Below are 22,283 nucleotides of genomic sequence, written 5' to 3' on the forward strand. Positions count from 1 at the left end.
TTGAGGATGGGATGGTGATGGTTTATTTATTATAGGCCCAATCAAGTGTCATGCTTTTTTTTTTCTGTGCCTTCAAGGTTCCTCATCTTCATTCTCCCCCACCTCTACTTACGGCTGAAAACTAGCTACACAACAAGACAGTGATTGCCCCTGCTAGGCAATAAAGAGGAATAAGAAGGAATGAAAAGAAGAAAGAAAAATATGATAAAACAGACTAAAGTAACGTCAAAAATGATATAACCAGGTACCATACCTAGTAGTAAATCTCTCTCTCTCTGCTTCGCCCAACCAAAGAGGTGATCCGTAACAAATACGCAGTGGGGCCCAGGGCGGGAAGCTGCTGGCCGAAAATTTGTGAAAGCTTAGAAATCCAAGCTTCGGAGCTGGAACGTCGCTTCCTCGCCCTCGGCTTGTCGGGGAAGGAGCAAGTACGCTGTTGCGGGAAGGGACGATGGGGCTATATGGGGCAAGAGAAGAAATCGGGCATTTGTTGATTTGTATAAGGCTGTGGGATGCAGTTTATGTCAAATCTAAGGCGTTTGTTGATGTTGATGTTACTGTCTTACGGGGAATTATTGCCGACCCTCCTCAAACTCCGCCAAATTAATACTGAGCCGACAACAACTATCCCCAACTAAAGTATTGACTTATTAATAGGATGCTGGCACACTACTATAGCCATTTCTGTCTCCTTGCCTTTGCACAGAATAACATGTCAACATAAAATGTCAGAAATTCTGCGTGTCCAACTCCCCCCATGCCCTCTATTCCTTGGAGAAACACACCCAGCTCTCAGCTGGCGATGGCAACATGCAACGGATGCATTGCGTCATGTGCTCAGAGTGATGCACTCATATATCATGTAAACCAGACAAACCCTGCAGACGGCTCATAGGGACGAGTCCTTCCATGCGGATTTCGTCCCCCGAGCAGTCTTGGCTGTGTGTTACACCATCGGCCAGGCTCATTGGCATTCCGAAGCCGAGGCGAATAGTGAGAATTGGGAAAGCCGCGCTAGACGCCGAGAAGAGACACCACCACTTCGGCCAGCATGATGGTACGATATGTATGCATTCAATTAACCTGCAATCAATGCAAGGGGGATTTTGAGACGCCCATCTAGTATAGAACCTTGCTCTCCTTTCTCTACCGTAGCAGTTGGAGTACAACGCACACCGAGCACACACCGTGGCTCACCTCACCATCTCGTCTGCTCCGCTCTGCACATCATATCATGCCATGCGATGCCGATGCCATGCCGTTCCGACGTGGAGAAGCTGACCAAGCACGAAATCCTAATCAACATTCCTCTGTTATCTCCGTAGCGCACCGGGTCTATGCGTCCTCCTGCAGTATTCATTACCAAGAGGAATCCAATCCATGCAACAGCTGCAAAAGCAGGGTTCGTACAGGACAGGACAGTACAGTACGGAGTACGCTCCGGGTCCTGTCACAAACTCCGCATGGCTCGTGGGATGACCCGGTGGGATCAGCCGCAACAGAATGGGCTTCAACTCTCATTATCGTTCCAATACTATTTCACAGGGCTGGTAAAGGCTGCATGTACACATGCATTACCTGTGATTGGACCTATATGAAACGAAACCAACCTGGCAATTGCCGCATATTTCGTCTATAACTCAAGGAATGCGGCAGTTCTGGCCATGTGCGAGAAAACTGGGTGCAAGAAAAGTATGAAACTCTATCAACCAAGTGTCTGCAGCTCTCCAACGCCCCAGTGTGCTGGACAGTGGCAGGCCTTCCCCAATGGATAAAGGCAGACACGCCAATTGACTTTTGGTCCGCCCATTTTGCAACACGCACAACCAAGACTAAAGGGCGCAAGAGAAGGGCGAGAGCCAGGAAAGAGGGGCATCACAGCTGTGGGTGATTTGACTGGCCGTCGTATTTGCTCTAGGCCGAGATTTGCGTCTTAGAAGGGCTGTGACTGGTGAGCGTTTGGCCATCGAAAACCCGGATCATGGGGGGTCTTTTTGACTTTTGGCCCGTTCTGGCCTAGAAAGCAAATGGCACATTTGGATAAAGATGGAAGATGGTGGCAGTGTGAATTATGCCAACTTTCGTATCGATTCCTATGGTGCGTTACTAAGGATCAAGCATTTGTATCAAGTATTCACAGTAACGGCCAGCCAACTTGCATGTCTCGAAGTCTGCATGTACTCTACAGTGACAATATGTAGAACGAGAACGGCGTCATAAAACGGCACGACGTCACTCGGCTTTGGTGACTGGACAGGTGGAGAGCGTGCCATTGATTACGTCATATTCAAACAAAGTGTCACCAAGGCGTGCTCACGACTTTGCCGATGACTGAGGCAACTAATACAGTACGAGGGGGTTTAGACTAATCAATGGGCAGTTCAGTGTGCCTTACAGTACATATATGTTAGGTTGTCTCGAGATGGACATGTCTCGAGTGGATAGAGGCAAGATAAGTGTTAAAACGCTTCCGATCCGGTGGACACAAGGACCCTTGTGGGCACAGATGACCCTCCTGTAGGGACCCCATCTGTTTCAGAACGAAGGCGAAGTGCGTGGTGACGGCATCGCAGCTTGATTGTGTATGTCTCTCCTGAGGTATTGACTCTTGGTTTAATAGGCTAGCTGTCTTGGTATGCATCATGGTGTTCTGTAATAGTTCGCCTTTGTCCTTGTATCCGGTTAAACATGCTGACCTCATGTGTCTCTTGTCGATGCCAGGAGTTGATCGCCGAACCCCTCTTCGTCGGCGCCTCCCAATGCATGAAATGAAACAAGAGTGCATTTACCGGACAAGTGCCGCTCTCAACACCTCTATCAGGTACCAGTACTACGAAGTGCATTCTACTTACGAGATAGGTAATTGCTAGGTATTCTCATGCACAATGCTTCGTCACGCAGAACATTCAGCCCGCGCTTGGAGCCAAGAACCCACTGTTGGGCAGGTATCAAATGCAGCTGGGTTCCATAGCAGTACCTGAGCTTGATGGGTAGCTCAGCTTAGGTACTAGGAGTGACACATTCCCAGTTATAAGCTGCCCGTAGCTGAACATTTTGCGGGAACAGCAAGAAGAAAAAATAAAAATAAAAATAAAAAATGAAAAGGGGGATTGAATTAAATAAATACCTATCGACACTGTAAATGCAAATCAATCAAGCCTCGAAAAGGAAGATCAATCAAGTGGACGGACATTGCATTGGGCAGTAGCAGCACAGCGCATTTTTGGAGCATCGAAGCTACAGCTGCAGCTGCTTCAGCCACTGCCGAGCCAACCAAAGCGCGCGGCCCAAAGGCCCATCGATCAACTGGATCACCTGCTCCTTGTTCCTTGTCCCCTCTTGTGACAGTACCTTGGCCTTGGTGTATGCAGCAGACTGGACACTACCTACAGTAGACCTGACCCTTCAGGGACCGACTATTTTTATTTTTCTTATTCACGTCAATATTTTCCCCTTCTTCTTCCTCTTATCCAACGACAACTCCCGATTCTCTCTTTTGACTCTTCTCCTTCTTTTCCCCCCTCTTCAACTCGACTCAACTGGCCCTTTGTTTCCCCCGCATCCACCCCTCTTGACGCTTAACGCACAACGAACCCGGTCGACTTTTCCCGAGGCCCTAGAGCTGGACTGCCCTCGTTTGTTTGTGCCAGTGCGACGAGCGGTCTGAGGACAAGTCGATTCGAATACCTCTGTTTGACCCTTGACTCGAGTGATCATGAACCCTCACCAGAAGAACAAGGTCGACATCAATGTGAGAGCCACCATTGCCTGTCCTATGCTGTTCCGTTCCCTTACCCCTCCTCCGCTTGGCCCAGCGTTGGGGTAAATTGCCAGGCCAGGCCAGATGGGAAGCCCATGACGCTGCTGGCAACTTTGACACCGCCCCCATGTTGAGTCACACGAGCAATGCAAAAGAAAACCATGTCCCGGCATCATAATCGCATCGCTCTTCAAGGCCACGTATATGCTAACTCACCAAATTGCGCCCTTTAGTCGCTCTCGCCGGATGAGCAGCGTCTCTTCCGCCTCTACGGCAAGCTGCCCTCCCGATCCGACCACTTCGCCAAGCACCTCAAGGACCGCAAATACTTCGACTCGGGCGACTATGCCATGTCCAAGGCTGGCAAGGGCGACGGCGTGGACGCTGGCGCCGTAGGCTCGCAGCACCCCGTCCCCGAGAACATCCCCCACCTGACATCTCCCACCAACGGCGGCCCCAACGCCCCCGGACACACTCACCGCGGCTCAATCCCAGGCATCCAGGCTGGCAGCCCCGTCAAGGAGGGCAGCTTCTTGAACAGAGAGACGTCGGCCGAGGGCCAGGTAACGCTGAGCGGTGACGAGAAGAAGGATCAGGACCAGCCAGCCGAGGGCGTCGAGGCCAAGCCCGTCGTCACCAGCCTTACCTCAGCGCCCATTGCTGCTGGAGAGGCCATGCCCCTTCGGCAATAACCTCGCATGCATAGCCGGATTCGATATATACCCGCCGATGCGATGGGACTACATTGTAGTATGGAAGCCATGAGATGCAAAAGGAATGCTTATATGGGGAGTTTTATTTGAAGGCGGCATGATAGACGGCGCAGACGACGTGTGCCGTATCAAACATGCATGGAATGAGATTTTCTCTTCACCCTTGTTTTCGTTCGTCCTGCTTTGCTTAAATTCCATGTACGAAAGATGCTTGTTACGAGGAGAGAAGAGATCTTGGAGGTGGAAGAGACTGAGATGAAAGGGTTGACTGGAAGTGGGATGAGAAAATTCTGTTGTTTGACGAGCCTTAGTTTCTTGCTTCAGTTTCTTTCTTCCTTTCTGATTTTATTGGCGTTTACTAGGAACTGGGCGGAAGGGAAATGTTCATTATCAAATCTCGGGCGACATGAATCTTGCGCAGAAAAAAAAGAGAAAACCCACAAACGAACAATTAACCCTCAAGTACCAATGGACAAGCCATGTCTTGGATCTGTTTTTTTTTCTTGTTTCTCTTCACGGTGCTTTGTGTTTTATTTCTATGCTATTTTCAAGAATGGATAAGGAGAGAGGCGAGAGACTGGTGCATGCTCTGTGATCTCTCTTCTTTTGGTACTTTCTGTTTTTCGACGACTTTTCTCTTCGTTTACCTTGTCTACCTATTCCAATTTTTGTTTGTGCTTGCATTGCTTTGCGAGTCCGAGATGAGGTAGTTGAACTGTTGCTAGATTGTTTCCGGCCGCCGATAGTTTTATGTACTTGATATTCACGTACCTCCTACACCTACCTGTGTGTATTACCTACTTATTTATCCAGGTTATTTGTGCGTGTCCGCTGTGTGTCGATATGGCATAACATTGCCATTGACTCGATGGCGACTGAATGCCGCTATAGATGATTCGCCGGCTGTGTTGCAGATTGGGCAAATAAACAAGGGCTGTTGATGCTGATATGAAGATACCCAATTCAAAGTGATGCTTCAGCATTCTTGTACGTATATAAGACATAACAGCTGGGAGAAACATGAGGCACAATCCGACCAATACAGCACCACTCAGAGCAAGCACAATATAATCACCACCACCACAAATTACAATAGAGGGGCAGCCTCGTCCCTTCAGCGGGGTACTATAGCGGGGATACTCTCCCCCAATTGGCCCAATCCCTCACAGCCTCGCCTCTCTCCCTCCCAAAATTTTAGCCCAAAACCATCACATCTCCAAAGTCCATTTCCCTTCTCTCTCTTCCTCCCAAACATCCCCCAGATTATCCCTCCATAGGTCTATGTTCCGCCGCCTACTCACTACAATGGCCGAATCCGCTCCCAAGAGACTCAAGACGGACGTCCTCGTCGGCACGCACAACGGCCACTTCCACGCCGACGAGGCCCTCGCCGTGCACATGCTGCGCATGCTGCCCTCGTACCGCGACAGCGCCCTCGTGCGCACGCGCGACCCCAAGACGCTCGAGACGTGCCACACCGTCGTCGATGTCGGTGGCGAATATGATGCGGAGCGGAATCGCTACGACCACCACCAGCGGGGGTTCACCACCACTTTCCCGGGGAAGAACACCAAGCTGTCGTCCGCAGGGCTCGTGTATATGCACTTTGGACGACAGTTGATCGCTCAGAAGCTTAAGACCGAGGATGAGGCCGGTGCGGACGTTGACCTGCTGTACAACAAGATTTACGAAAACTTCATTGAGGCTGTTGATGCTCACGACAACGGCATCTCGCGCTACGACAGGGACGCCCTCGCCGCAGCGGGCATCGAGCAGCGCTTCAGCTCAGGAGGCTTCACCCTCGGCGCAATGGTCGGCCGCCTCAACCCCGCCTGGAACGACCCCAAGCCGTCCGACCCAGCAGCAGCCCAACAAGCCGAAGACGAGCTCTTCCTCAAGGCCAGCGCCCGCATCGGCGACGAGTTCGAGCGAACCCTCGACTTCATGACAAACGCCTGGCTTCCCGCCCGCTCCATCGTCCAGGCCGCCTTCGACCAGCGCCTCAAGCACGACCCGCAGGGCCGCATCCTCGTCCTCGAGGGCCAGAGCGTCCCCTGGAAGGAGCACCTCTACAGCCTCGAGGGCGAGGGCAACCCCTCGGTCCTCTACGTCCTCTACGCGGAGAGCACCCAGCCCGGCGCAAAGTGGCGCATCCAGTGCGTGCCCGAGACCCAGGACTCCTTCACCAGCAGGAAGCCCCTGCCCGAGGCCTGGCGCGGCTTCCGCGACGCTGAGCTGGACGGCGTCGCGGGTGTTGACGGCTGCGTGTTTGTTCATGCTGCAGGCTTCATTGGCGGTAACAAGACGTTTGAGGGTGCCATGGAGATGGCTACCAAGGCGTTGGCGCTGTAAATAGAAAAAAAGAGGGACTTGGAAAGGATAAAATAAGGATAGGATTGGACTTAACGACGTTAATGACGAGAAAAAAAGCATCATACTCAAACCGGATCCCAAAATATGCCAACTTTGCTTAGATTTTGCCTTGGCCAGCTGGCTACTCTGATAAAAAAAACAAAAACAGAAAGAAGAAAAAACAGTGATATATCGCAATGCATTTCCTTGCCTTAAACGCCGGCCGCTCCAATTCTTCCAGCTTTGTCATATCAGTCGGGGGGTTTGAAACCGTCCGCTCTATCCAGCGCACACAGTTCCCGTTTTGCGTATCTTGATATGGCGCGAAAACCAAGCGCCGTGTTCCACCTCATGCCATCCGCCTATCCGTCTCGGCAGACGTGGCCTTTTCGCCATTGTCCGGGTTCAAGTAGTCTGCGTCCTCTGCAGCCTCGTACTCCTGTATCAGGTCAGATACTACTTGCCTTGCCTCGTCGAATTCGTCCAAGTTTTCCGAAAAGGGCGCCGTCTTCTTGTAGCCCTCGATAAAGGCATTGCGCTTGCGCATGCCGTCGTACTGTTTTAATATTCTCTTGAAAAGCTACACCATTTTTTTTTGTTAGCAGCCGTGGAAAAGCTTCTAGATAGAGACAAAGGGGTGGGGGAGAGACAGGAAAAGGGGCAATCTGTAGAGTGACGAACCGTAGCAATGCTCGTGTGATTTGCCAGCATCAACCCGCTCACGCGATGGCTCATGGGCATATATGGACTCCTCTTCGTCAGTGCCACCTGGATACTGGCAGGCCCCCACGGGATGAATGTGGCCAGCTTTCGCTCTCTGATACGCAGCAAACTCTTGTGCACATCTGTCGGATCAACCTCTCCCTGGATAACGTTCAAGATGGAAATGTAACAGCTCTTCTTGCCCGGCACCGTTGACACCATGCGGTTCTTTGGCTGTAGCAGTCGCCTCATCACGTCTAGAACCGTCGTCTTGCGGACTGTCTTGGCCTGCTCCACCTGGTCACCGGTGAATGGTGTGTAGGCTGTCATAAGGAAGTGGCATCGTGGCGTCGGTATCAACGAGGCTAAAATGCTAACAAGATCGTTGTGCATGTACCCAGGGTAACGAAGAGTAGTAGTACTTGCAGACATGACAGTTGCGACCTATATTCAACCACATCGTTTAGCCGTCCATTCTCTGCAAAATGAATCGTGTGCCATATATATTGCCGCTACTCACCAGCTGGTTTGTCTGCTGAAACGAAGGCTCTTGAACGTGCAGTCTGTCCGCTGCAATGTGTGACAGCGCACCGTTGTCGAGGACAACAACCGAGTCGGCGTTCTGCGTCAGCCTCCGCATGGACAGAATGCTGTTATAAGGGTGCACCACGACATCTGGGGCGTTTGTTGTGTTGGGAAAGACAGAATATGTCTGTATAATCTTCTTGGGAAACCGATCGTTGAGCCGCTCAAGGAGGAACGACCCCAGACCTGAGCCAGTACCTCCGGCAATCGAGTGCAGCATCATGAAGCCCTGCATATATCATACCGTTCCAGTAAGTGCACGATGGATAACTAGGGACGGCCAAAGATATTCTTACCTCCAGCGAATCACTGCCATCGGCCTCTCGGTCAATCATCTCCATGACATCCTCGTAAACCGCCTCACCGCTCTGATATCCATCACCCCAGTTATTCGCTGCACCCATTCCATTCTTCCCCACGTAAAAGTTTTCTGGGTTGTAAATGTTTCGGTACGGGCCCGTCTGGATGCTGTTCAACACCTACAAACAAAACCAACACATATTAGCACTCTTGTTCTCTTTCCCAGTATTGACGTAGCGCGAAGAGATAGAGAAGGAGGCAGGGCAAACATACTCGGGGTTCCAAATCAATCAGAATCGCCCTGGGAATGTATCGCGTATCGTCGCTCTGGTAGTAAAACACATCCTTGCGATCGCCGCCCTCCGTCGCAAAGTCCTCCAGGTTGCCATCCTGGCTAATTCCATGCTCCTGGCAAAGCTGCTGCCAGAACTGACTTCCAACTATACAAGAGAAAGGAGTAAAAACCCCCCCACCGGTCAGTAAAAATTAAACATCAACAACTACCACCCCGTGACATTCCCCAGAAAAATACACCCCGCGATACGGTAAACAAACAAACAAAAGGAGGGAGGCCGAAGGCGCATGACACTCACTGCTGTTGCCGCATTGTCCAGCCTGGATGGTGATGATCTCGCTAAGATGAGAAATATGTTAGCACAGTCCATTAACCGACATGTTTTCTCCTGGTGCATTCGAAAAACCGTACCGTGGCATCGCTGTTGGCGTTGGGCTGCAAGCTCTCGAGGGGAGCTGTGGTGTAGGAGGTTTAGTTGCGGTTATACCAGAGCCAGCGAGCTGCAGACGCGCCACGCGCATTTGGCAGCGCTCAAGGTACCGCTATCGATAGCGACTCCCCGCCCCCACAAACGAAAGAGAGCTTGTTCTACACGGAACTCTACAATTTCATATTGAAGCATCTACGTCAAAAACGGAATACAAAACAGATTATTCATCGTAAAAGACCATCACGGGATGTGAGATAAAAAATTAAATTGCAAACGCTCGACTTTTTTGGTAGTTTTTCTACAGAAGCCCCTTCACCTCTCCAACCAGCAGCGGCAAACCCAAATTAAAGTACAGAAATGTTATTACAGAACCATGATGGTAAGGGGGCAGAGGGAAATCATCACAATCAAAAAGGCTTGATTGCTCCGTGGGATATATAGAGCTTCATTCTTTCACAGAACCCAGCCGAAAAATCAAAACCAAACTGCGTCCAGCTTTAATGCTTTCTAACGCCCGCAATGCTAAAAAAGGACAAACCCCACGAGCTCCCCAACCCTCCATTTCTTGGTGAACAGCCCGGTCATAAAATACATGATGCTCCTCCACATTATTTCTTGTTTAACGCCTTGTGCGTCTCCAACGATTCAGCCAGCGCCTTGGCCATGTCTTTTGTCTTCACCTGGATCATCCAGGTCTCGAGGCCGTCACCCGTGTCATTCGACGTAGTCATTTTCACATACTTCTCATCCGCCTTGTACGATAAATCTGGCAGTACGGAGCGGTTCATCGCGACGTTGCCTCTGGGCTCTGCTCGCAAGAGCAGACGCACATTGTTGGTTTCCTTGTGCTTCAACAGACGCAGGGATCCAACACCCTTAGTAGCCCAGGGGCTCTTGGACTTCTTCTCCTCACTCTCGGACGCTTCCCCTGCAGGGACAAACTTCAGCACCTTTGCGCGAACCTCGTGTAGGACTTCTTCATCCTTCTCAACGCCTTCGGTCAGGCTGATCTGCTCATGCTTCTCGCCCTCCTCGTCGTTGTTTTCAGCAGCGCTGGTGTTCGTCTTCAGTTGGGCCGATGGTTCCGGCGTCCCGCCAGCTGGTGTGGTTGCCAAGCTAGAGCCTCCCCCGAGGTTGAATGGAGAGTCTAGACCCGACGCTTTAGCGGGGCGATTTTCCGGTGCGGAAAAGGTGACTTACTTGTCCCGGTGGTCGAGGATCCACCGGCTGGCGGCGCGAGGTTGAACCCGGAGGAAGGCTGGCTGCTTGCTCCAAAGGAGAACATGGAAGTCGATGGTTGACTTGAAGGCCCCGTGGCAGTGAAAGATGGCACGCTGGGAGTCGTGGCCGAGGCGCCGCCAAACAAGGGCGTTGATGCTTGAGAGGGCTGACTTCCGGTGCCGTTGCCAAACTGGAACATTCCAGAGCCGCCAGAGCTACCAGATCCTCCTCCTGGCTGAGCGGAAGAACCAAAGGAGAACACGGGTGCGGGAGCTGATGCCGGAGCCGGGGCTCCCCCAGTGTTGCCAGATGAGAAAGGGTTGTTGAAGCTGCCTGTAGAGGCGGGTGCTACTGCTCCAGATCCAAAGTTGAAGTTGAAGCTGCCACCGTTGCTGTCTCCAGATCCCGATTGGGCACTTGAAGGAGTGGCGCCAAAGAGAGGAGCCGGAGTAGGCGCAGAAGGCGCAGGGTTACCAAACAAGTTTGATGAACCTGAGCTTGCGCCAGTTGAGCCGAAGCTGAACACCGGAGGAGGGGCCGAAGTATCAGTGCCGAGACCAAACTGCTTCTTAGCAGGTGATGCCGCATCCTGTTTCATCGGACTTCCAGCGAACAAGCTGGAAGACGCAGCGGGAGGGGACTTTGGAGCACCAAACAGGGATTTGGCAGCGGCCTGAGAAGTTTCAGTGGGTTTGGGGCCTGCGGACGTGCCAAAGCTAAACAGAGGCGCAGACGCGGGCTGAGTTGTGGCAGAGGGGGAAGGATCCTTCTTAGAGGGCACAGAGCTTGAGGCGCCGAAAAGGGAAGTTGTTGGGGCCGATGAAGCAGCGCCAAACAAGTTGGTGGTAGTGGGAGCGGGCGTTGACTGGTCAGGCTCAGAAGTGAAACTGGAATTGGCGGATCCAAACAGGTTGGTTGATGTAGATGCAGGGGCTGCGGTACCAAACAAGTTGGACGACATAGCGGGAGCGGTCGTTGCAGGAGGAGCTGAAGACGCAGTGCCAAAGAGGCTGGTAGCGGGGGCGGGAGCGGCAGCGGGAGCAGGCGTCTCTGCCGGCTTGATGCCGAAGAGAGCTGCAGATGCGCCGGTCAGGGGAGCCGCATTTGCGTCGGAAGTACCAAACAGGCTGTTGCCCTTGGGCTTCTCACTCTCCTTCTTGGGAGCAAAGAGAGCGGAGGTAGGCGCCGAAGGGATTGATGTCTTGACATCACCAAACAGCTTAGAGGTTGCATCAGAGCTTCCAATAGCGCCAAAGAGACTGGTAGTGGTCGCTGCGGGCTTGACGGGCTCGGCTGCAGCGGGCTTGAAACCAAACAGCGGAGCGGCGGTGGTGCTGGGTAGAGCAGCCACCTTGGGTTCAGAAAACAGCTTCTTGGCAGGCTGGGAGTCGTTTTCCTTATCAGACTCTCCGCCAGTCACGTCAGTCTCTGAAAGAGGAGTGTTGGCCTTGGAGCTCTGGTCTTGCTTAGACACGCCGAAGATGTTGGATGGTGCGGTGCTCTTTGGTGCGAAGATGGAGCCAGCGGGAGCAGAGGCTGGTTTACCAAAGAGCGAGCCGTTCTGAGTAGTAGAAGGAGCAGCAGCAGGCGCAAACTTGAGGGGGGTGCTGGTGGGATTCCAGGTCTGGTTCAAGGATGATGCTGGGGCCTTGGGGATGACCTCCTCTGCATTCTCATCAGCCCGAACGGGCTGTCCATCTTGACCCTTGGTAATGCGTTCGAACAGGCTGCGTCCCGGAGTGCTCTCGCGGGTACCTGCAGCACTAGAGACACCAGTGCCAAAGGCGGTTGATGGCTTAGTGTTAAACAGGTTGGATCCAACTTGAGGGGAAGCGTCACTAGCACCGCTAGGTTCGTCGCTCTGACCGGCTTCCTGGCTTTCTTCGACTTCTTCGTCATTGTCAGACTCGCTTTCGCTCTCAGCATCAGCCTCGATTCCGCTGTTCTTGGCAGAGCTAGCATCGGAAAGGTAGCCAAAGATGTTGCCGTTGCTGACGCCGTTGGCCGGGGGCTTCAAGCTAGTGAAAACTGAGCGAGAAAGTCTACCGTTGGCAGCATTCTTCTCAGCTGCCTTGACGGGGACGGGGCTTGCAGCCGGCTTGTTGGCAATCTTCTCAAAGAGCGACTTGGCGGAAGAAGAAGGCGTCTTTTGCAGCTTGGCGGGTGACTCTTCGGTAATGGTGGCTTTTCTCTTGTTCTTCATAGGAGCTGGGGTAGCGGCAGTAGGCTCGTCTTCTTCATCTCTGACGGTGGCCCTTCGCTTGACCGCCGAGGCCACATTCTCAGTAGCATCAACAGTCTCCTTTGACAAGTTGTCATCAGCCTTGCGCTTCTTGGCAGTCGCTGGTTTGCTTGGCGTGCCGTCCAGAGCCTCAGCAGCCTCCTCGTCTGCCTCTTCCACGGGATCGGGCAAGCCATGCTCCCGTCGCCATCTCTTGAGAACTTCCTTTGATGGCTTGACGCTCTGGAACTCGTAAAGTCCATATCGGAGCAGGATGATAGACCGACTCTTTTCGAACTCCTTGGCAAAGTTCATGATGTTGAGCTTCCAGCTCTTCTTGGTGAAGATCTCGTTGGCGGCATATTTCAGTCGACGTAGATCGAGAATGCAGAAGAACTGGCGACGCTGCTCGTCGTCGAGGTTTGGAGGGCAGAGATGAGCCAAGAACTGATCGGCGTAGATGGATCCCTTAGAATTCCAGTCCTTTGGAACCTTGTTCGCCAGGACTTCGCCAGTCAGCTCCGGAGGAGGCGATGAGATTCGCATGTTGAACAGCTCCTTGTCTGACGAGTTAGCAGCCAAACCGCGCGGCGTCGCGCGAGCAGTGTTCTCGCGATAAACGCGATTTGACATGGGCGTCACGCCAGGAGCAAAAACTTTCTTCATCGTGCTCTGGGGGAGATTGGTGGGAGAGAAGGTGGTGCTTGTCGGAGGGCTCTCGACGGCTGTTGCTCTGAAGAGGTTGTTGCGTGACGAGGACACAGGGTCTTGGCTCATCGTCTCATCGCGCGTAATCAGCAGCTTGCGCGATGAAGCCGCAGACGTTGACAGGCGCTTGTTGGCATAGGGCGTCGCGACGTAAGTGCGCTTCGCAAAGGGTAGAGGAGGACGTGACTTGGGAGTGCCGTTGGCAACATCCGCGCCGTCGTATTCGCCGGGGAGGGCGAAGGTCACCATGGCGGCGACAGTAGAGAGATGGATAGAGAGGAGGGGAGATAGGAAAAAGAGGACAAAGGTGGAGTAATTAGCGACGAGGCGCGATGGTGATATATGTGTTGCGTCGCGTCAGGGTAGGTGGATGAAAACGGCCTAAGGGGACAAAAGCGGGAGTCCACAGAGGCAGAAGTGGGAGGCGAAAAAAAAAAAAAAGAAAAAAAAAAAACACGCCGTCAAAGCCAAGCACTCGCAGCGAGCACAAAGCGATTCACCGCAAGAAAAAGAGAGAGTGCGGCAAACGGACAAATAAAATCAGGGGCTCGTCAACGGTCGTCGCGATGCAGCGCTGATGCAAGTTGGTGGCATCCAGCCCTGGCCGTTGCTGAGAGTTGACACGACAACCCGCGACGGTGTTTGAAAAGTCGAGTCGAGTGATGGCCCGCAGCTTGTTTTGGCGGCACCTGCGCAGAGAGAGGAAAAAAACGAGGGACGAGCAGCGCGGCCGGCAAGGGGTTATACCTTAGGTTATAGATAGCGGGCTCGAACAGGGATGAGGGAGGAAGTTTAGGGGCCCGCTTTTCTGCGCCCCTCTTCGCTCCAGGTTATGGCAAGTTATGTGAGGTTCTGCCTGAGGCGAAAAGAAAAATCAGAGGCAGGCAAAGCAGGACACCCAGAGGAGGCGAGGCCTTACTGTAGGTAGCAACTTGCCTTAGGTAAGCCGGCGCTTCCAGCAGCTAGCTGTCAGTTGATGTTGCTGCTGCACGCGGGTGATCTGGTGACTGCCGCGGCTGAGGTCACTGCTACCGCGGCGCTACCAACCAGGCCAAAGCAACCAAGGCAGCACACCATCGCCGCTGCAGCTCCGGGCGTGCCTTTGCCCATTAACGTCACCATGGCAGAATTTTCTTACACTCACACGTCGCGGCTCCAGCCAATCACGCCGCCCGACTGCGAAGACGGATCACAAGTACTCATTTGGTACCCCGTACCGAGCACCACCCACCCAGCTGTGAAAAAAGAAAAAAACAGGCAAAGAGCCTAACAAGGGCGACCTCACATCACGAGAGGGCGTGGGAGCGGAGGCCAAGGAAAAAAGAAAGGAAAAAGAAAAAAGAAAAAGAGGGAAAATTAAAGCAGGAAAAAAGAAAAGAAAGTAAACCAATACTGGTAGTTAATAATAACAGTCAATAATAGCGTCCTATTCCTAATCAAATCCTACAATTACTAGATGGAAATCAAACGAGAGTGGTGCCAGACTCGTCCCGTAGGCCAACAGAACCGAGTGTTTAGGCCATGACGACTGCCAGCGAAAAAAAAAATCCCAAAGTTAAGAGGGGATAGAGAAGAGTACAGTACTGTGGCCCATTTGGTAGGGAAGAAGGAAAAGAAACGCACGCCAAAGATCCCAGATTCCGTTACAAAATTTCTTGCTCATAAAAGACACATCCCCTACTTCCTCAGCTTCTTGTTCTCGCGATCCTCCAGATATTCTTCATCAGAGGCATCCAAGATGTCATACTCTTCGTCGGTCATGAAGCCGTCGTCGGATCCATCCCACTCGTACTCCTCAGTCTGAGCATCAGTCTCCGGGGCTCCAGAGACGGACTCGGCCTGCATCTCTGCGTGCATGCTAGAGTGAGGTGACTCCTTGTCAAGCTTGGGGAAGATCATGACGCTGCCGGTCTGGGCATCCTCTTCCTTCTTGGGCTCCTCAACCGTGGTCGCCGGTAGGACCTCAGCAGGCGGCATGCGCACACTGACGTCGCACCAGAGGCGGTGGCCGAACTTGAATCCCTCAGGCGTAGTCAAACGCCAGTAGGAGATGATCTGGCCAGCGCGGGCGGGTGTGCGGAGCAGCACGGTGAAGGGGAACTCGCTGCCGGGTGCAAGCGGGGCGTAGCAGACCGTCGACTCTGATGCCGACACAAGCTCCGAGATGCCAGCAGGGTGGGCAGAGTCAACGTGGCCCATGTAGTCGCCGCCAACAAACTTGACGGAGCATCCAGCAGGCCAGGTAGCAGTACCCTCGTTGCGAAGCACCCATGTCTGCTCAAAGACGTGGTTGGGCGGCATGATTGTGCCATCGGAGACCGAGTCGCGAATGAAGACGGCCCGGAGATCGTGCTCATTGACTGATGGAACGGGCTCAGCAACCTTTTCTTCCTCAACCTCCTCCTTGATCTCAGGGGTAGGCTCCTCCTTGATCTCGACCTCCTTGGTCTCAGCCTCAACCTCGGGCTCTTGCTTGACCTCGACTTCTTCGGTCTCAGGCTCCTCAGGCTTAGCATCAGCCACGGGTGGCTCGGGAATGACGGCCTGGATGGGGCTCAAGGTCGGAACCTCGGAAGGCTTGGAGGCATTCTTGGCGCGGTCACCCATAGGAGGCATGCGCTTTCCATCCTGGTGCTCGCCAGTGGTGGTAACGCTGACGTGGCGAACAGGAGTCTTAAACTTGATGAGAGGGTGCGTCTTGTTGTGGTCATTGGCAGGATTGGCCTCGCAGCTTGCGCAGAAATCAAGGTCGTGGCAGACTGCGCACTTGTAACGCACGCCTCTAATGTAGGTAGGATAGCCCTGGGTGTTGGAGCACAGGGGGCCATCACAGCAGATACCCATGTGCACTGGCTGAGCAGCCGCACAGGCATGGAGGTCTGCGAGAGGCTCATAGATGGGCGCGAAGCGGTGGTTGGCGTGGACAAACGCAGCATTGGGAATGCAGTCGGAGCAGTAGTCCCAGTCTGGGCAGTCGAGGCACTTGTGGCGGACTCCAGTGATGTACTTGTCACAGCCGTCACAGATGGCGTGGTGCGCCTGGTTACGGCCAGCACCCATCTTCACAGTAATGTGATCTGGCATCTTGGTGCCTGCAACAGCAGGAACAAAGGCATGCTTGGGGTGGTGGCCATGGGCATCCTTGCCGAAGCATGCTTGGCAGAGGTCAAAGTCCTCACAAGATGTGCAGTGGAGGAACTCCCATTCGGGAAGTTCTGTAAATCATTGATTAGTTTGGCATATTTCATGGATGTAATGAGATGCGTTCACACATACCTTGGACACAGCAGTTGCATGTTCGCATGGTGCCCATGCAGGACCACCTAGGAACTGGAGGGGCGCCCACAAACGAAGGGTGAATAGGAACGAAGAAGGGAAGATCATTCATGGCATCCGGCGACGCCTGGAGAGCGGGTTGCTCCGAGGCCTTCTCAGGGCGGGAAATCTTGAGAGTCTCCTTCTCTTCCTTCTCGACGTTCTCAATTGATGGGATAATAGAGGCCTCCTGAACGGGGCTCTCGGTCTGCTTCTTGGCTTGGGCCTTGGGCTCAATTCTTTCGGTGCTGCTGGCGATGAGCTGGCCGTCAATCATGGTCCGCTTAATGAGCCAGTGGTTGTCATCATAGCAACTGACGGCCTGGTCAACGCAAGCCTGGCAGAGGTCGAAGTCGCCGTCATCGCAGGTCTGGCAGTGATAGTGCACGTCTGAAACAGTCTTTTCACAGTTGTTGCAGCAGACGGCGAATGGGGCGGGAGCAATGACATGGTGTGACTGCGCGGCGGGAGCACAGTAGTCCTCGAACGATGAGTATATTGACTGAGGGTCGAAGGGAGCAGACTGAGCGAAGTTTGCGGGTAGCTTCTGAGTAGCAGCCTCAGTCTCCTCCACCTTGGTCACCTCAGGTGTGTCGAGCTGGATAGATGAAGAGGTTCGCAGGGGCAATTCAACTCCGGAGAGCAAGGTGATTGAAGACGGGGCCGCAGAAGGCACTGACATCTCTGTGGCAGGTTCGACCGTTGACGATGATTCCTCGCTCTCGGTAGGAGTAATCTTTTCGGTGGACTCGTAGGTCTCTGCCACGGACGCCTCGGGCTCGTCCTCCACTGTGACCGGCTTTGGTGTAGTCTTTGGCTGCAGGTCGGGAATAAACACGCGCAGTTTCAACTTTGACTTGGCCTTGGCGGCTCTATACAGTTGCTTGTAGACTGGCTGGTTACTAGAGTCGAGAACAACAAAGGCGCTGGCAGAGTCGGAGTAGCGTTCGATGATGACCTGGGTCTCAAGTGGGATGTGGAGGAAGTGTCGGATCTGGACAGAAGTGTCAGCATTTATCAAATATCTCTGCGAGATTCAAATGAGGCACCCAATGCATGGCATGATTGCGTTGTCGAAGAAAATCACGATGATTGGGGAAGAATAAACGATGAAAGTTTGATGGAAGCACGTACGTTGGCTTCGAGAATATTAGGCACCATGTCGCGCAGCGGCATCTTGACGCGGCGAGTGGTATTCTCGAAGGTCACCTTGAGGGTGACCATGGTCTCCGGAACAAGCTGGGGGGCAGAAGCCATGATGGGCAGCCTGTCGTGGTGAACGATGCTGTGTTAGCAAGATGCAGCACAATTAGGACGGTGACGAAGCGGTGGGCGACCGGGAGAGGCGAACTCACGCGATAACAACTTTCCCCCGTTGATGGATGCTATCGAGAGCTGGCAGCTCAGGTATATAAACACGGGCGATAAAGGACAGATGGCAATATTTGAGGCAGTGTGAGGCGATGTGATGCTTTTTGTGTGGAGAAGGAAATGGGAGTTGGTTGAAGAAGAGAGAAGGAAGAGGAGAGATGACGATTGCGTGGTTGGGAGAGAAGCAGAAGCTCCAGACGCCAGGCTGACTGGGGTAGGCGAGCCGGAAACTGGAGAGTTTAACGCAAGTACCAGATACCTGTGGTAGGTACTTTGCGGCTACATGACTGTGCAGTGACGCAGACCCGGCTCTGGCTCTGGCACACCGACAGGGAGGCGATGAGGCAACATTGATTTGAACTTTAGCGGTGGGACCACGGCGAGTCACGGCGAAGAGCACAGCGACCGGAGCACTCAGCCAGCTTGGCGGCCATTGAGCACTCAGGTACCGCGACGGTAGTAGGTACAGTACCCGCAAGCATCTGAGGTGCAGACAGCACTGAGCGCTGATGCAGCGGGTGCTCAGTGGGCCGTGTCAGTGGATGTGACTAGCTCCAGGACGTCACAGTGCGGGCAACGACAAGTGCGGAGAAGGTCGGCTCCTAAGCTGCAGCGGACACACGGTGCATTACGCACCTGGATTTACTGTCTGCGCCCTGGAGGGTTCAATGGCGGAATGAATCCCTGCCCTGCCCCGAGCTGGGGGACTGCAAGAGGTGGACTCATGGCGGCCAATGGCGACATGGGGCGAAGGAATTCCAGCACCAAGGCGGTCAAGCGCAGATTGCACGATGCACGATAACGCCAGGAAGAAGAAGAGCAGCCGGGTGGCCAAAAGATGATATGGAAATGATGCCTGTCCTGTCTCAGAGCGCTGCATCACATGTGTGCCGCCTCGGAGGCCCTCGCATCCTTTGACCTCTCTGGTACTGGTATCAAAATAAAAATCAAAAATCAAATCCAGTGGCTGTCATTTGCTGCAAACTTTGGGTAACGTTGGTGTTGCCAGAGACAAAGACGGCTTCAGCCTACGGTATCCTCGGCCCATCCATTCCCAAGCCCCGAGCTATGCTATGTACAGACTACGCAGGCTGCCAGGCAACTCAAAATCTCATGGAAGCAGACCAGACGTCAAACTCTCTCGGATCATGGGGCTAACTTCAGTTCTTGCCGTTGGCCACTGCCAGAGCCAATGGCGCTGCCACTGCAGCTTAGCTGGCTCCGGATGCCTGGACGGCTCGCCACTCCCACAAGCAATTGGCTGCGGATGAGGCGAGGAGACGGGACACAAGAAAGCCCAGGCTGCAGAGGAGCCACGCCAGCTTCTCTCCCTCGCACCTCGTCCCATCCATCCACACTGTCCTCGCACTCTACGAGTACTACTCGAGCATCCCTTGCCTTGGCGACCGGCCGACCCCTCTCAGGCGACGGCGACTACGTGGTGCTATTACCAGCCAGCTGCGACCATCCCAAAGACAGCGGATAAGGTTGTGTTAGTGAAGCTGGTCCCGGTTTCAGGGCTTGCCGATTCATGCTCGATCGGCCGCCACGGCATCTCGTAGGCAGGCTTGTGCAAAGGCCGATTACGACACTTTGGGGCCTCTGGAACTTGCAGCTGGCTCGGGAGAACAAGAGCAAGATCCCATGGTACGGCGTCGTGGCGGCGTAGATTGCCTGACGCTCCAAAGTCAAAGTAAGATGTAATAACACGAAGGCAGACAAACACCACAAACTGCAGCCATCCCGAGACCCGATGCTACTGTACGTGCCTCGTTCGGTGAGTTCTGATCAGGTACTTTGCCTGCCAAAGTACCCGATACTTGCGGTGCTTCTGCTCTTATATAATACCCGAACTACTAATATTTACCTAGGTAGGACTCGTAGTAATAATGCCCGGGCCTGTCGCCATGGCGCGATACGAGTACGTGAAGCAATTGGATCGATGCGGCCTCTGCTTGTCTGGCTCCGCTCGGTGCGCGTGATGTGCCGAATGCGGCAACATATCGTGTCACCGAGCCGAGCATGTCGGAGCATCCCAACCAGGCTCCAGCATTGATTGGTGGTCATTGGGAGGGACACGACAGCTCGTAGATTGCACAGACGAGCAGCTCTCGATCGATTACTTTCTAAGCACAAAGGACTGCCTAACCCAATAGCCAAAACAGGCTCCAATTCACACGGGCCACCCACATAATACACCATCATTCTTAGTGAGAGACGTCAGAATTTATTCTCTTTTCTCTGCTCTTCTTTTCTGTGGAGCTCTCTGGCAAGTCTGGACAGTCCAAAGTTACACCCAAGGTTTCCATGGCTTCAACACAATGTCTCACTTTAGCCTTTGAAGCCAAGTATCAATGCGGTACGTGAGATTGCTAGCTCGATGCGCCCTGCCCGAAGCTTGGTGCTTCTGTCTCTTTTTGCTTCTTCTACATACCTAGCTAGTCTGTAGTCTGCCAGCTCAACTGCATCCCTTGCATTGTCATCATCACTCGTTAAAGTCTTAGTAGACGCCTATTACACTCCCTTGCGTCTTGCTCTTCCTTTCTGTCAGCAGGCGCTTTGCTTAGTACCGCGAAGTACATCCATCCTCATAAACGGGAAGAAATCTCTACTTTGGCTTATATACCTATTTTACTCAACCCCGGCACTCATCGGGTGAGAGAGAGGCGGGTCAAAGAAAGACTGCATGCCCTTATGCATACGTGCTCCCTAGGTATAACATGTGCAGGCTGCCATTTCTCAAGGTTAGATTCAAAGCGATATCAACCGTGTCCTTAGCTATCATACGGAACCAAGCCTTTTAGGATCATGATTTCTCTCTATATTCTAGGCGCCAGGGGGGAACCAAGGCATATTCACGCCATGAAACGTGTAGAGATTCGGCCATATTGCAGCTTGCGGACCGTCCGGGAAGACTCCAATTGTAGGCACCGTTGATGTCGAGTCCGCCTAACGAACCTCGCAGCCTAACAAGGTTCACTTTCTCAATACCCCAATGACGAAAAATTACAGCCGCATTTGTTAAAAATACATAGGTATTGCTCTCTAACGCTCTTGGTCTATACCAGTAGCATCTACACGAGAGCTTACGGCTCTGATACTAGGCGACGAGTATTAATGCATGAGAAAAGCAAGTCAGGTTGCCAGTGATATTCATTAGAACCCAGTACTATACCAACCAATGCGATAAGTTATCAATGAAAGAGATAATAAAAAGCAAGAAAAAAATTCAAAAGGTGAATTCCCCTACTTTTATGGAGCCCTGGAGCTCAATTGACTTCTGTCAAAATCTCATTTATGTACCTCTATGTCCTTCCGACGCAATCTCAACATCAACCCAGCATTCACTTCAGACTACCTACCTAAAAAAAAACCCCCATTCACCCAACTCTGCAAAATCTAAATACTTCGTTCCTCTAGATAGCTTATTCCGCTGCACCTACAGTCCCTCTCACAGTTCCATTTCATTCCATTCATCTACCATCTTCCGCTAACTTTTATGCCCAGCAAATGGGGCTACCCTGATAGCACTTTTCGGCAAGCTGCGCCTATCGCGGCGAGGGGCGTTGGCAATCCTACACCCTACACATCTCGGAGCTATCGGCGATGACGATACAGAAGAAATAGAGTGTTGGTTAAGATAGCAGACGAAATGTAATCTCAAACGAGGGACCAATTGATCCCCTAGATAAGGGGGAAAAAAAGTAATCTATGTATGCAGGAAAGAACAGCTAAATGCGACATCAGATGAAAGGCGTACATGTATCTAACTCGAATATATGACCACCTAATTACCCATTGAATTCAATAAATGGCCCTGGTATCAAAAGAAACTTCTTATGTAGCTCAACCTATCTCTACGCAGGCAAGGTAGTTCAAGCCAACTAAGAACTAGATTTAGCACTTGAAGTATCAGCTTCTACGTTCATAGCATCGGACGGCATTTAAAGCGCAACATTCACTAGCATCACTCATTCTTCACCAAAACATTCACCATCCAACATGAAACAAGAAGCTGCTCGCTCAAATAAAATATATGCAAATGAAGCTCAAAAGAGAGAGTAGACACAAAGATATTCCACAGATTGCAACTCCATTTCCCGCACATTTAAAGCTACTACATAATTGCCTCCAAACACCGCTAAACGCCGCTGCCATGAACAGCACAAGGAATCAACCCCGAAGTTACAAGGACATCCGGGCTAACAAAGGTAAAGGACGCAATGAAGCCGCTACAGAATCGCTCCCCAGCTACCCATGCGTTTCTTCCCCTTTAGCTCAGACCGAAAAAAAAGAAAAGGTCATCCCGC

General features: G+C 52.6%; 5 protein-coding genes across 5 annotated transcripts; 2 read left to right on the forward strand and 3 right to left on the reverse strand.

The window, feature by feature from the left end:
* Positions 1–3,715: 3,715 nt before the first annotated feature.
* Positions 3,716–4,452, forward strand: T069G_05290 (cAMP-regulated phosphoprotein/endosulfine conserved region domain-containing protein; the record flags this gene model as incomplete). Its single annotated transcript, XM_056172500.1, has 2 exons — positions 3,716–3,751; positions 3,994–4,452. 2 exons carry the CDS (start codon positions 3,716–3,718, stop codon positions 4,450–4,452), a joined length of 495 nt encoding a protein of 164 aa, XP_056029358.1.
* A 1,326-nt stretch (positions 4,453–5,778) lies between these two features.
* T069G_05291 (uncharacterized protein) lies at positions 5,779–6,825 on the forward strand (the record flags this gene model as incomplete). Its single annotated transcript, XM_056172501.1, has 1 exon — positions 5,779–6,825. The coding sequence occupies one exon, from the start codon at positions 5,779–5,781 to the stop codon at positions 6,823–6,825; it is 1,047 nt and encodes a 348-aa protein (XP_056029359.1).
* A 349-nt stretch (positions 6,826–7,174) lies between these two features.
* T069G_05292 (tubulin/FtsZ family, GTPase domain-containing protein) lies at positions 7,175–9,126 on the reverse strand (the record flags this gene model as incomplete). Its single annotated transcript, XM_056172502.1, has 7 exons — positions 7,175–7,405; positions 7,507–7,971; positions 8,048–8,341; positions 8,409–8,591; positions 8,686–8,852; positions 9,006–9,046; positions 9,119–9,126. 7 exons carry the CDS (start codon positions 9,124–9,126, stop codon positions 7,175–7,177), a joined length of 1,389 nt encoding a protein of 462 aa, XP_056029360.1.
* A 619-nt stretch (positions 9,127–9,745) lies between these two features.
* T069G_05293 (ranBP1 domain-containing protein) lies at positions 9,746–13,536 on the reverse strand (the record flags this gene model as incomplete). The annotated part of the gene is made up of 4 exons (XM_056172503.1): positions 9,746–10,284; positions 10,338–11,245; positions 11,306–11,432; positions 11,478–13,536. The coding sequence occupies 4 exons, from the start codon at positions 13,534–13,536 to the stop codon at positions 9,746–9,748; spliced, it is 3,633 nt and encodes a 1,210-aa protein (XP_056029361.1).
* A 1,428-nt stretch (positions 13,537–14,964) lies between these two features.
* T069G_05294 (uncharacterized protein) lies at positions 14,965–17,859 on the reverse strand (the record flags this gene model as incomplete). The annotated part of the gene is made up of 3 exons (XM_056172504.1): positions 14,965–16,502; positions 16,564–17,596; positions 17,737–17,859. The coding sequence occupies 3 exons, from the start codon at positions 17,857–17,859 to the stop codon at positions 14,965–14,967; spliced, it is 2,694 nt and encodes an 897-aa protein (XP_056029362.1).
* Between the last annotated feature and the right edge of the window lie 4,424 nt (positions 17,860–22,283).

Source organism: Trichoderma breve, chromosome 3, assembly GCF_028502605.1.
Source record: "Trichoderma breve strain T069 chromosome 3, whole genome shotgun sequence".
Classification (NCBI taxonomy): Eukaryota; Fungi; Ascomycota; class Sordariomycetes; order Hypocreales; family Hypocreaceae; genus Trichoderma; species Trichoderma breve.